Genomic DNA, 13,170 nt, shown 5'->3' with positions numbered 1-13,170 from the left:
TTATTTCTCTGGGTGTTTTTATTTGGATAAACAGAAAATGCTGGAATTTAGGTCAGCCTTCCTTGAAATATATCTTACTGGCACATTAAAGATGTTGTTGATGAAAATCAGGCCTTATTTAGGCATTTCATGACACTTGCCTGTATTTCAGCTGAACCTAACACTCTTCTCTATGGAAGGATATAATCAGTTATGTTCTTAGTTTGAAATAGTTTTTTGTTTACATAGAGTAGGAATATTTGAAGCTATAAATATATTAATTGAATATTTAGGTAAATATTTAGGTTTGGTTGTTTCCACGGCATGATGAATTCACAATGATATTCCAAGTTTAAAGCTTTTCTCAAGCACAACCTATTTTTGTTTCTCCGCAGGGCCGACATGTCAAAACGGGTCAACTGGCTGCCATCAAGTGCATGGATGTCACAGGGGTGAGTTGATTTTCATCTTTACTAAAGTATTGACCTCTTATTATGCTCTGAAGCTGTTGAGGACAAGATGTTGAAGCCTCTTGAAAAGAGCTCTGCTCAAATCTGCAGGTTTATTTTAGGCTTAGTTGATCTTATTTTTGAGGTTTTATAATATCAATATATCCTCAAGGTTTAGTTTTCTCATTAACTTTCTTGATGATAAAATATGATGTCTTCTTAATAACCTTTTAGCATCCCTCTTTACAATAGAGCAGAAAAGATAAGCTAAAATGCTTCCGGTGTTTTTAAAGTAGAGGCTAGTTTTCAAGTGACAGTCACTGGGCTGCAGTTTTTAATTTTATTCAGTTGCAGTATTTCAGTCACGTCTGCTCTGTTTAACGGCAGATTTTTTCCAATCTATCTTTTTAAAAAAAATCTAAAGTCAATTTAGCATTTAATAAGCTGTTGTAGATTTTGAAAAACCGTAGCGAATTCAGCACAAGCTGTTATGATTTCACTGGCCACCATTGGTTGTGTTTGTAATGGCTTGTGGCTGCCCCCTGTTATCTCAGGGTGAATAACGCTTGATTAGAAAGTTACATAGATCCTTGGTTTGTGGGACGAATGTCTACCCTGTACTATAGACTAAGGCTGTTTCAAAACCTTATCGACTGCATTCATCATTTTAGACAATGTATGAGTGTTTATAAAATGCCTAGGATGCTCAAAAATGCTGTCTAGTTTGACAGTGCACTAGGTTTTGAGACACGTTTTATGACTCCCATGAAAAAGTGGAATTGTTTTTACAGTTAATATAAATAATCTAATTATGCTTTTCTCTGAAAATTTTGAACATAAAAATAAAATACACGCATAATAAAATCCAGGCCAATACAGATAAGCTGATAATTACTTTCCTAAAGGGTGCTAACCAATAAATTTCGAAATGACACAAGTGAATTTAGGCATCACAACATTATATTATTATGTACTGTATAATAAAATGGATATTCAGTAAGCATTTTAAGTAAGCATTAGAGAAGTTTTGCATTAAATGGCAGTACATGTCTAATATATACCGATAATTATAAATTAATCTACAAGTCTGTAATGCTATAACAAATCTTATCATGCATTTCTAATATGTAATTGGCTTGAAACCAATTTTTTTTGCAGTATACTATAAGATGATTTTTCAAATGCCTAGTAAACACAAATGCCTCCCAAGTCATGGAAATTCATTGGTGGGGTGATGAGGGAATCTAGTTATCAGGATGGGTTGTTCCTGGATATGTTGGGTTTGACCTGTAGTGAATGAGAGAGCAGATAAAGAGAGTTGTCATTAGCTCAAATAGCTGTTCATCAGCAGAATCCAGCATGCTCTTGAGAAGAGATCATTGAGTTGGGGGCTTGAGGGGCTCCCGGAGGGACACTCCAGTCAGGATGTAATTCTTGGGGCCAAGAGCTAATCCTGTGCTCTCTGCCCTCCTTCCCCCATCTACTTCATGTAAAAGCACCTGCATCTGTAAGTGGGCCATCAGTTCTTGTTATAGGTCACTGGAGTGGTCCCACAGGCCTCAAGCTTTACTTCAGAGAGTAGGCAGATATCTCATGATCCTGCTGCATGTGTCTTGACAGGAGGAAGAGGAGGAGATCAAAGCTGAGATCAACATGCTGAAGAAATACTCTCACCACAGAAACATTGCCACCTACTATGGTGCTTTCATTAAAAAGAACCCTCCCGGTGTGGACGACCAGCTGTGGGTGAGTACCGTGTCCCAATGTGCCGGTGGAGATAGAGAGAGTGTATCCATCTGGGCTTCAAACACACTGCCCTGTGTATATGTGGTCTTTTAAGGGCCTATGGGGAAGTGTATGATAAATGGTCCTTGAATGAACATTGATGAACAGGAATCAAAGCACCGTTGTCTCGCCTACAGACTTGTTGTCATGGAGAGTTAATGGAGCTCTATGCTGGGAAATTTTAAGGACTTTGTAAAGGCTGTGAAGCCTTTTTGAAAAGATTGGAATAATATAATGTGTCTATTTTTATGTACTCTTCTCACTCAGTCGTGAATAGTGATGCTCCCTAATAATCAACTAACCGTTAGTCGACCGGAAGAAGCTTGGTCAACCAACATTTTATTAGTCGCTTAGTTACAGAAAAAAAAAAAAGCACATTGGATAATACACGCAGTTCATGACGGACAGATTGTTGACGGCTGGTCTTTGTGGTAATAAAATAAATCAGGCAGGACATCCAAGCGCTTACTTCTGCTGGTTATGTGGCAAGCTTTATGTGTGCACTTGACTGCTTATTATTAGGCAATGCAATGGCTCATTATTATAATTTAAATGGTTTACTAATGAAGTGCGATTACTCGACTAATGCTTCAAATGAACAACTACTAGCCAACCAGAAAAATCCTTAGTCAAGGGCAGCCCTTATTGTGAGTTGGTGTGTGCAGGGATGTAGTGACTGACCAATATAGGATTTTCAAAACCCAAAGCCATTATTTAGAGATGAGGTTGATCTATAACAATAATGCTAATATAATATACATCAGTGGTTCTCAGTCAGGGAACCGGGTCACAGTATGATTTAAAATTAAAATTTTTTAAATCTTAAATTTTTTTTTAATGTTTGTATTTGAATTTCTTTTATTAACATGATACATGTTGTTTTAAAAAAAATGTAAACATATATTTCTCCCCTCAACAACCTTTTTAATGAAAAACCTACAGTTCTTAAAACTTCTGGAGGCACAACATTTATTTTGGTTTATTCATTTAATAAACTCCCAGTTTGTGTTAATAAAGCAGTTTAATAATTAGCAGCTTTGTCATGATTACAGCAGAAATGCCAGAAGGAATATAGCTTAGGCCTTTCAAATATTGTTTGACAATTGGTGGGCCTTCAATTTAAATAGATTGAGAACCACTACTATACATAATAATTGAATTTAATTATACCACTGAGACCAATATAATTTTTTTTATATGAATGAAACAAGCACTTATTTTACACAAAATTAATTCAAGGCTCTCTGAAAAATATTTAATCACTGTATACAATACCAATATTCCAGTAGAAATAGGTTTTAACTGCATTATTTGTAAAAATTACCAGAAACTGAGTGATCTGTTCTATTGAAAGACTGATTTGTCTGAGCTATGCTCAGATTTGCAGAAAACTGATATCAGTGTGATACTTATATCAAATCAATTTCATTTAAAACTTGGAAGTCATGTTCACAGTTCCAGTGACGCAGTTACTGTATTTTGCAATTCTACTGATAGTGATTGGCCTATAATCTCAGACAAAAGATACAGAACTGTCACTGGGGTGATACCCTTTCAAAAGGAACATACTTTTTTTTAAGCTTTTGTAACATAGGTTACCACCCCAGTGACAGCTGTGTATAATGAAGTAAGCAATGATCTCTGTAATAAGTAAAGCTGAAAGGGCATTATTTAAATATGCTCACTGTACTCATTCTTTCACTTCATCTCCCACTCTAGTTTAATTTTCTTGTGCATATTTTCTTCTCCTGACAACTATTTTCCTCTTCCACTTCCCTTCTCTTTCTCAGCTGAAAGACAGGTCTGATAGTGGCAGGGTAATTTGTGTTGTTTATCAGCGGCTGCAGGGACACACAGGGGGCACATAGATGAAGCGCTTCACCAATAAAGATAGACATCGCAGGAAATGAAGTGCATTTGTGACACACATCAGCGCTGAGTGACCGCTCTTGAATGGGCAGACCTTTCAGATGAAGGGTGACATTCCCACTGCTGTAAGACTCGAGGGCCACAGACCTCTTCACTATTCCCTCTGATCTGACAATCAAAAGCCTAAAGACAGATTGGGAAGGAAGCTTTTGGCATAATCATGTGATTGAAACCTACATTCAGTTTTGCTCCTGCTCTTTCAGGTAGGTGGCGTGCATGTTTCCAAGGGAATCCATTCACTCTGGCACTCAGCTTCAGCGCAGTTCTTGCATAAGCACATTCTATTTTACGATTGCTCCCACCAACTTAACAGCAGTTAGTGCTGTGGACTGAAGCCTATAAATTACTCCTTCAGTTCTGTCCTAGTGCACAAAGATTAGTTTGCAGCACATTGCACATTCTTTTCAGTCTGTTGAAGAGGACATAGAGGCAATGAAAGCCTGCCCTTTTAAAAAGACCAGCTTACACCAGCATGTCATTTTCACATTTCTTTAGGCTGGTTTTTGCTGGACTAGCTTTTAGACCTCCTGTTCAAACTGTAAGGTTGACTAAAGCTTGCTGGTTAAAACAAAAATACTAAATGAAATAAAATAAAAAAGCATTTTTGATGTATATTCACATATTGACTTCACTTCCCGATAAAAAAAAGTCCTGATAATTTACCTCAACCCCATGTTGTTCATGTCTTTCTTCAGTTGAAAAGAAATTAAGTTTGAGGAAAACATTCCAGGACTTTTCTCCATATAGTGGAACCAACGGGGTGAAGGTCCAAATTGCAGTCTCAGTATAGCTTCAAAGGGCTCTACACAATCCCAGATGAGGAATAAAGGCTTTTTTTAAAAATAAAAATGTATGTACTTTTTTACCACAAATGCTCATCTTTCACTAGCTATGCGTTGCTTGTCCACGACTACACGCATTACGTAATCATGTTGGAAAGGTCACGAGTGATGTAGGCAACCCAGTGTTTACAAAATGATAATGCATAGAGTAAATCAAACGCCCTTTTCAAAAAAGGTAAAACAACGATGTCGGACCATTTTAAAGTTGGAGAAAATCAGATGGAGTTTGTTACTACTTCCGCCTACATTATGTGTGACCTTTCCAATGTGTTTACGTAATGCATGAAGTCGTAGACGCGCATAACCGAGCTAGTGCAAGCATTTGTGGTTAAATAATTAGCATTTTTTTTTTTTTTTTTTTTTAAGAAGATGACCAATTGTTTCACTAGATAAGACCCTTATTCCTTGGCTGGGATCGTGTAGAGCCCTTTGTAGCTGCACACAAAATGCAGTTTGGATCTCATTGATCCCCATTGAAGTTCCCTAAATGGAGAAAAATCCTGGAACATTTTCCATAAAAACCTTAATTTATTTTCGACTGAAGACAGCAAGCAAGACATCGACATCTTCAATGACATGGGGCTGAGTAAATTATCAGGAATTTTTTTATTTTTGAAAGTGAACTAATCCTTTAAGGCGTCGGCATCAAACACAGCATATACTGGTCTTTTCAAATGTGTGAACTGAGACAATTGAGTTTTGATTCTGTTGAGATTCATGTTGCTGTGGAAATGCCTAAACGTCACGCAGTCCTACTGTATGTACATGTTTCTGTCTAGGAGACATGCATTGGTGCTGAATCACGGCATACAGCGGAGTGTGATAGTCTGTGAAAATGAGTCAGCGTCTGAAAATAGAGAAGCACCATCACCCTAAACACAGCCTCATGAGAAGTGCTCAATGATCTCATTCTTCCTTCTTTATGGCGTCCTAGACTGAAAATAGCAAGTTTCTCATGATTCATAAAGCATTCAAGAGGTCAAGCAGCACATGATGTTTTTTAATGTGTGTTGTAGTGGTTTTGTATGTCATGAGTGGATTATGATGTGCTTAGACCTTAAGATTACTGAGCTGTTCTTAGACAATGGATTTATCCTTGTTTGCGCTTGCAATTCTTAAAGGTAAAGTTTACTCAAAACATTTAATTTCTTTCTTCTGTTCAACACAAAAGAAGAATTTCAGAAAAATGTTGGTAAGCAAAAAGTTGCTGGTAGCTATTGACTCCCACAGGATTTTTTTGGAAGTCAGTCACTACCAACAAATGTTTTGTTACCAGCATTCTTCAGAATATCTTCTTTTGTGCTCAACAGAAGAAAGAAGCTCAAGAGGATGAGTAAATAATGACAACATTTTCATGTTTGGGAGTACTATCCCTTTAAGTTATACTGGCCAAAGAAGCAAATGTTCATTTTCAGAGAACTGAATAATGTAAAGTGTTTCCTTATTTAACTGTAGGCCACTTCCAGATGCAGCCAGATTGAGTGGCTGTTGTGTGGTTGAGCACACATCTCTGACATGGAGTATTTGAACCTAAGGGCTGTGCTCAAGGGCTCGTGACCAGACAGGACACTCTCCGCTGAAGTACGATCAGAGGAGCTAGAAGCACAAGTCACTTCCAATTACTACAGAATAAGGCTAAATCGGATGGTTTGAGGATCAGCTAAGCTGACTAGCTATATTTTGCAACCATTTTCTGGTGTGTTATGTTCATTTGTCGAATGCAGCAGTGTTGTAGCATGACAAATCGCTAGTATTTGTGTAACTTGGCCCCGGTTTTTAGATAGCATTGTTGTTTTTGTTCTGGAAAAATGTGGTTTAAATTTTTTATACAAACAACAGTCAGTTACTCAACAGTGCAATTTATGTAATGGGCCGTACTTGTCATTTTCATTTGCAGCAAATTAAATTTAGCTTCTACACGGAATAAATTCCATGAGGTAGGTGTTTAAAAACGTAGGTGTTTCTCAAAACAATTTTTTTCAGATTTCTGTACTAGAACAGTAGATTTAGTTATTTGTCAGTTGCCCTTTTCATGAGAACAAATCCTGTTTTCATCTGTAAAAGTTCACTGCCTCTTCCTGGCAAAACAAACCGACAAAGATTAATGGCTTTGTTTAACTTCTGTATTATGGGCTTACCCGTACTACAGAAATATCACCTTTTGCTTCTGAGGAATTACCCTTCCCATTATTACAAATAATCTGAAGATAATAGATGAAATTAAAGTTAAAAGTTTGAAGTGTTATCGTGTTCTTCTGTTCTTTTTTTCATCCCTTTTCATTCCTGTTTGCTTTTTTTTTTTGGAGATTTTATCTTGTTTTGTTTTTGGTTTCGTGTTAGTTTTTTTTGTTTTGTTGTTGAATTGATTTATAGATTTATACTCGGTTACATCTCAAATGAAATTCACATCAGATATTAAAGTAAAAGTCCATACTGATCTCTGTCTGCTTGCCATTTTGCCAGCAAGTTTCATTCTTTCAGCCAAATCAGTTCCAATTAAAAGCTGAGTGATGTGGCCTTTTAAACACTGCACGTCTTGGGTCTGAGAGACATGGACCGGTGGGAGAGGAGGGGATCAGATCTTCAGCGCATGACGATGATGACAGGCCTTTCCTCCTGTCTGCTACATTTATCCCAGCATCCACATGCATATTAATAGACTCTCTCTCTCTCTCTCTCTCTCTCTCTCTCTCTCAGCCTGCGGTTGAGCAGTGCTCAAAGATTTATGTCCTCCATTTGAATGTCCCTACTTGGTTGTTTGTGTTGAATTCTACAATATTTATCATGATTTTTAATGATCTGTGGGACTTTCCTCTCTGTCTTAATTTAAATAAAATCCACCCAGTGCTCAGTGGGGCGTAATCCCATGAATCCCATGAAATAGTAACGGGCTGATGAAAGCAGGCAGCCCCTATCGTGCTGTTTGTTTGTTTGTTTGGGTTTTGTTTGTGATTGCTTGCAGTTTAAGTGGGTTGTTCTAATATATTTTTGATAAGCAAATGGTAGACGAGTGCAAAATTAGAATAAATGGGACAACTGCACAGAAATGAGATTTGAAGCTAAAAGTGTTTGAAAGTGTTTCAAGACCCCTTGAAATGGTTTAATGAACGGTTTTCGTTTCTGTGTTGACATATTTACTATTGAAACGGAACATATTAAAGTGGAATAACATGATCATTTTAGAAAGTTTTTGATTGGTTGTTCACAAATCTGTATAGTGCTGAAATTGTATTTATGTAATAAAAGTGAATGTAGCAGTACAGTATCAAATAGATGACCCCAAAGCTATCACACATGGACTCAAAGCCATAAATCTCTTACTTTGATTTAATGGAGTCTTTAAGGGACTGTGTGAAAGACAAAAGGACGACTGTGATTTGCAGGAAGTGACTTGTTGTCTCCTCTACAGCTGGTGATGGAGTTCTGTGGTGCAGGCTCAGTGACAGACCTGATCAAGAACACCAAGGGCAACTCACTGAGGGAAGACTGGACTGCCTACATCAGCAGAGAGATCCTCAGGGTAACTGCTCAATACACTGTTGTCCCTGCTGTGCTTAAACTAGCATTTGGGACATGCGTGCTGTTTTACAGTAGGTGATTTACCAGTCCAAAACGACTGTACTGAGATATTCTACCTGAGCAACAGTATAGACTGGCCTACCTATAGTGTACTTCAATTATCTAATCAAATTCTCTACTGTTCAAAAGTTCATCCGTTTTGATTTTTTTTTAGAATTATTTTCTAGGCTGCATTAATGAATATAAAGTTTAAAAGAACATTATTTATTTTAAGCAGAATTTTTATTAACTGTCCATTTTGTCCATTTTAATGTATTGTTGCTAAATAAAAGGATTCATTTTACTATTGCTGTTTAAATTGTAGTGTATGTAGTATGCATTCAGAAGACCTTAAATCTAGAGCATGAATCGTTTTGTGTTCCAAAGAAAAAAAATGTCATTGCATTAGATGACACATTATCATACCAAGCTGCATTTATTTTAAAGAAATGCAAATAAATGTTCAGGAAGAACATTTCACTAAAATGTTTTGTTACTTTTTAAGTTTAAAATGTCATTTATTAAATGTACTAATTCACAACCTAGTTTGTGAATGAAGGATTCTGGCTTTTTTTCTCTCCTAATTCATGTTTGTCTCTTTTCCAGGGCCTCACTCATCTCCACCATCACAAAGTCATCCACAGAGACATCAAAGGCCAGAATGTGCTGCTAACAGAGAACGCAGAGGTCAAACTAGGTGAGGGCACAGCCCTGAGGCTCGGATAACTCAGCATTGCATTTACAGGCCTCACTGCGACTGTGCAGAGAAGGTTTCAAAGCAGAGGAATGTGAAAGAAGCATTGCCCAGCAATGCTAATGTGCTGTTGTTATTTAGCGGTGCCTCCTTTAAAACTCAGCGAGGAAATTAGCATTGACTGTGAGACAGAGTAGGCTGAAAAAGAGGTAAATCAATTAGCCTGTGTGGGGTAAATAATTGATCATCCTTTAGTTGACAGTGCTACTCTAGCAGATTTCATAAATATCCTGAAGGCTGAAGGTTTGTGATTGTGAAAAGAAATTTTCAAAAGAAATAAGTTTATTTTCTCTGTCTCTCTGCTGTGAGAACATTTGTTTTTATTTAATCTCATTACATCTCTGTGTTTACTGTGAGGAGAGGCCAAATACCTGAAAGCACAGGCGCTTTTCAACGCACCTATTTGATTTATGACATTTTATCATGTCTTGTTAAACTAGCTTCTTATGTATTACAATTCTTTATAGGGCGTCATCTATCTTGAAAGCATGTATAGCACTAACCACAAATGCAGCAGCTGTTGATTTTTTTTGTACCCCTTATCATATTGTGTAAACGTATAAAGGAATAATAAAAAAAAAACTGTCAATAATCGCTCACCCTCATGTCATTCCAAACCCGTAAGACCTTCATTCATCTCTGAAAAAAATTTACACATAGTATTGGATAACCATGAATATCACATGGACTATTTTAACAATGTCCTTACTACCTTTTGGGCCCTTCAGTGTGGGAGTTCCATTGCTGTCTGTACAGAGTCAGAAAGCTCTTGGATTTCATCAAAAATATCTATATTTGTATTCTGAAGGTAAACAAAGAACGACATGAGGGTGAGTAATTAATGACAGACAAGTGCTCCTCCTTCTCTAATCTCTCACTCATAGCAACCTAACGTTTGGAGGGGTGTGTTTAAGGATATTCTGCCCAAGCCGTCATCAGAAAAGGAATGCCATTCCAGAGCAGAAGCAATGTTGAGATTTTGATTAAAGATTACAAAGACAATTTTTTTTCAGCTGCTTAACTTGCATAGATTAATTGTTCACATCAAGACAATAGCAATGATGCGCTAGTAAAGTAAATAGTCAACTTTGATTTCCTGCAGACTGTAAACATCAAATACTTTTAATTACTGGACATTTTTCGACTGGTGAAATTCCCCAGAGGGTGGGGCTACTCTGTATGAAGATGTGGTCAACTTAGAGAATTTTGGCAAACCAATTTCGCAATAGCATAGCGATACATAAAACACCACTCAATGCAGCAAATTCAAGTGAACTTTAACATGAATAAATTCTATGTGGGGAACTTTTTGCCCCATGTGGAAAATTCACAATTTAGCTGAAATTACTGTATTTTGTTTTCAAATTTTCACACAGCAACAGTAAATGTGACCACACTATGATATCTTCCACTTGTCAGAACTAAATCTTTATCACTTTATTGGATCACATCTTGTTAGTACATGACATTACACTAAAATAATTGTTTAATAACTTTGAAACAAGGGCCTCCATTGTACTTTAGGTGCTGTCTCTACTTTGTTTGCTCACAGTGGTAGAGAAGTAATTGCATCATGGCCTATAGACCTTAATCAGGTTAGATGCCATGTTAAATCTAACACTGATGCAAACGAGGCTGTGAGGGATAGATTATAGTGTTTACAATGGCACACGTTTTATAAAGGTCTTAGATCTCGTAATTTCCACAACTACTGATTGTTTTGTTGTTGTTGTTTTTTTGGGGGGGGGGGGGGGTAACTTTTGTTAGCTGAACAATCAGTTTGTTTTTAAATAGCAATTGAATGCACTGTTCTTCTATCCCTCACAGCCTTGTTTTCATTCCTGTTAAATATCAAATGCAGTTAGTCCTACCTGTTGTACCTCTGTAGCTCTCAGCATTTGCTTAAAACTAATCAAGCTGTTTTCCTCTCCATCTATTTCATCTGCACCCCAGTGGACTTTGGTGTGAGTGCACAGCTAGATCGCACCGTGAGCCGTAGGAACACTTTCATTGGCACTCCTTATTGGATGGCACCAGAAGTCATCGCATGTGATGAGAATCCAGATGCCACATATGACTATAAGGTGAGCTCTCCTTTCTCAGAAATATATAATCTTTGACACATGAGACTCTTCAGTACATGGTCTTGAAGTGATAATCACGTTGTGAGAAAACACATTCAAATACATTTTGGTTGTTACTGTGTTGCTGCAGCCAATGACAATTCTACTCTATAACAGCAAAACAACAGAGCGCTCTCATTTCAAATTGGTCTGCAGTGATTTAACCATGAGGAGAGTATTGATCACGGCTTCTCAATTTACTCAATACACACGTGAGCATATGCAATCAAAATCTAATAAGCTCGCCTTGGTAACAATTTAGTCACCGTTATCCACAAGTCACTCACGCTAATACAGTGATCTGTGCTGCAGCTGGCAGCGTTGATAATGTCACTATAACAGGACCCGCCATCATCCTCCCCTTTCCTGTCAAAAGAAATATTGGCTTGTTTCTCTTTAGCATTAGGCTCTAGTCCATGTCAATGTATGTTTAAAAATCCATCCCTGGTTTAGCTCAAAGCTCAGACAAATGTAAAGAAAGAAAGTGATTTTATTGCAGTATGAAATGTCATCTGTGTGCAGTGGTTTTACTCTCTGCTGCATGGCATTTATATTGGCATATCAAATTACCTACTTGTCATAGACATAATGCTCAGCACCACTGATAAAAGCCTGCACTGTATTAGGTTTGTCCTTTTCGAAATCTTATTTTCCTGTTTCAAATTCTCAGCAAAAGGACTTTCAGAAAAATGTTAATTATATATATGTGAACGGTTTTGTTTTCTGTTCGTCTTATTTAAGATTTGTAATTTAACCCTATTACTAATATATAAATGAACATGTACATTAAATGGACATTACATAATAAACATTAAGTAAGAAAGGGTTGCTAGTTAAGTAAAATTAATGGCAATTATTATTATTTTTTTTTAGCTTTTATCACCACATCTTCTTTGATTTTGTATTAGAACATTTGTTGTGTGATTTTAGTTGATTGATTGCAGTCAAAAATGTCAAGAGCTCTGAGGTTTTTATAGAGAATACAGACTTTTGATGCGTTTAAAGCTAGCTACTTTTCGAGCTGGGTTAATTGTGTTACAGACGAGTTCATCTAACTCTGTTCTTGGGCAGTGCCTTGGAATAAAAGTGGGCATCAGCAGGCGTGAGTCTGTCTTCCCTCGGAAGAAGGGACAGATGATAGAAGGGTGGAACTTTAACTCATCTTATTGTTTTGAAATGTAATGTAAAATCACTCAACAGGTTTCAATAGAATCCATCATACTGTTAAACGGATTACTGACAACCGTTTCAGTGAAACTGTCAGGCAGCCAGACTTCCATGGAAGAGAAATGAAAGGTTATCACACCTGTTTGTTATTTTCGTACCTGTGGTTACATTTGTGTGTAGAGAGAAACAAAGATGTGAATCTGGGATGGGTGAATCATTGTTGCTCTGAAACTAACTGTTTTATCCCAGTGTCTGAATGAATTAAATAGCTCTTGAATGAATAGCGGATATAAATTAAACCATCTTGTTTGCAAATCTGTTGGGAATTTACATTCAAATGATCAAGACCTCTTAGATGGGACAGACCAAAAACAAACAAAAAATGTCCCGTCTCACATGAGTTTTCCTCTCTTGTGTTTCAGAGTGACCTGTGGTCATTGGGAATCACAGCCATTGAGATGGCTGAAGGAGCCCCACGTGAGTAAAATGGTTCACTGCTTTGTGTATATTGGGATTTATGTTTTCATGAAGGTATACACCATCCAAAGGTCCATCAGGAGAGGGCTACTTAATTTCTCAAGTTC

General features: G+C 37.1%; 1 protein-coding gene across 7 annotated transcripts in view; it reads left to right on the top strand.

Moving 5' to 3' along the window:
• LOC132096504 (TRAF2 and NCK-interacting protein kinase-like) overlaps nucleotides 1-13,170 on the top strand; it is a 106,898-nt gene that overhangs the window by 62,892 nt on the left and 30,836 nt on the right. For all 7 annotated transcript variants that reach the window (XM_059501899.1, XM_059501898.1, XM_059501897.1 and 4 more), the window contains exons 3-8: nucleotides 375-431; nucleotides 2,049-2,174; nucleotides 8,394-8,504; nucleotides 9,149-9,239; nucleotides 11,250-11,380; nucleotides 13,009-13,063. In XM_059501899.1, coding sequence (XP_059357882.1) covers nucleotides 375-431; nucleotides 2,049-2,174; nucleotides 8,394-8,504; nucleotides 9,149-9,239; nucleotides 11,250-11,380; nucleotides 13,009-13,063 — 571 coding nt within the window. The remainder of the gene's footprint in view (nucleotides 1-374; nucleotides 432-2,048; nucleotides 2,175-8,393; nucleotides 8,505-9,148; nucleotides 9,240-11,249; nucleotides 11,381-13,008; nucleotides 13,064-13,170) is intronic.

This window comes from Carassius carassius, chromosome 20 (genome assembly GCF_963082965.1).
Source record: "Carassius carassius chromosome 20, fCarCar2.1, whole genome shotgun sequence".
NCBI lineage: Eukaryota > Metazoa > Chordata > Actinopteri > Cypriniformes > Cyprinidae > Carassius > Carassius carassius.
This window is presented reverse-complemented; position numbering and strand designations above follow the sequence as displayed.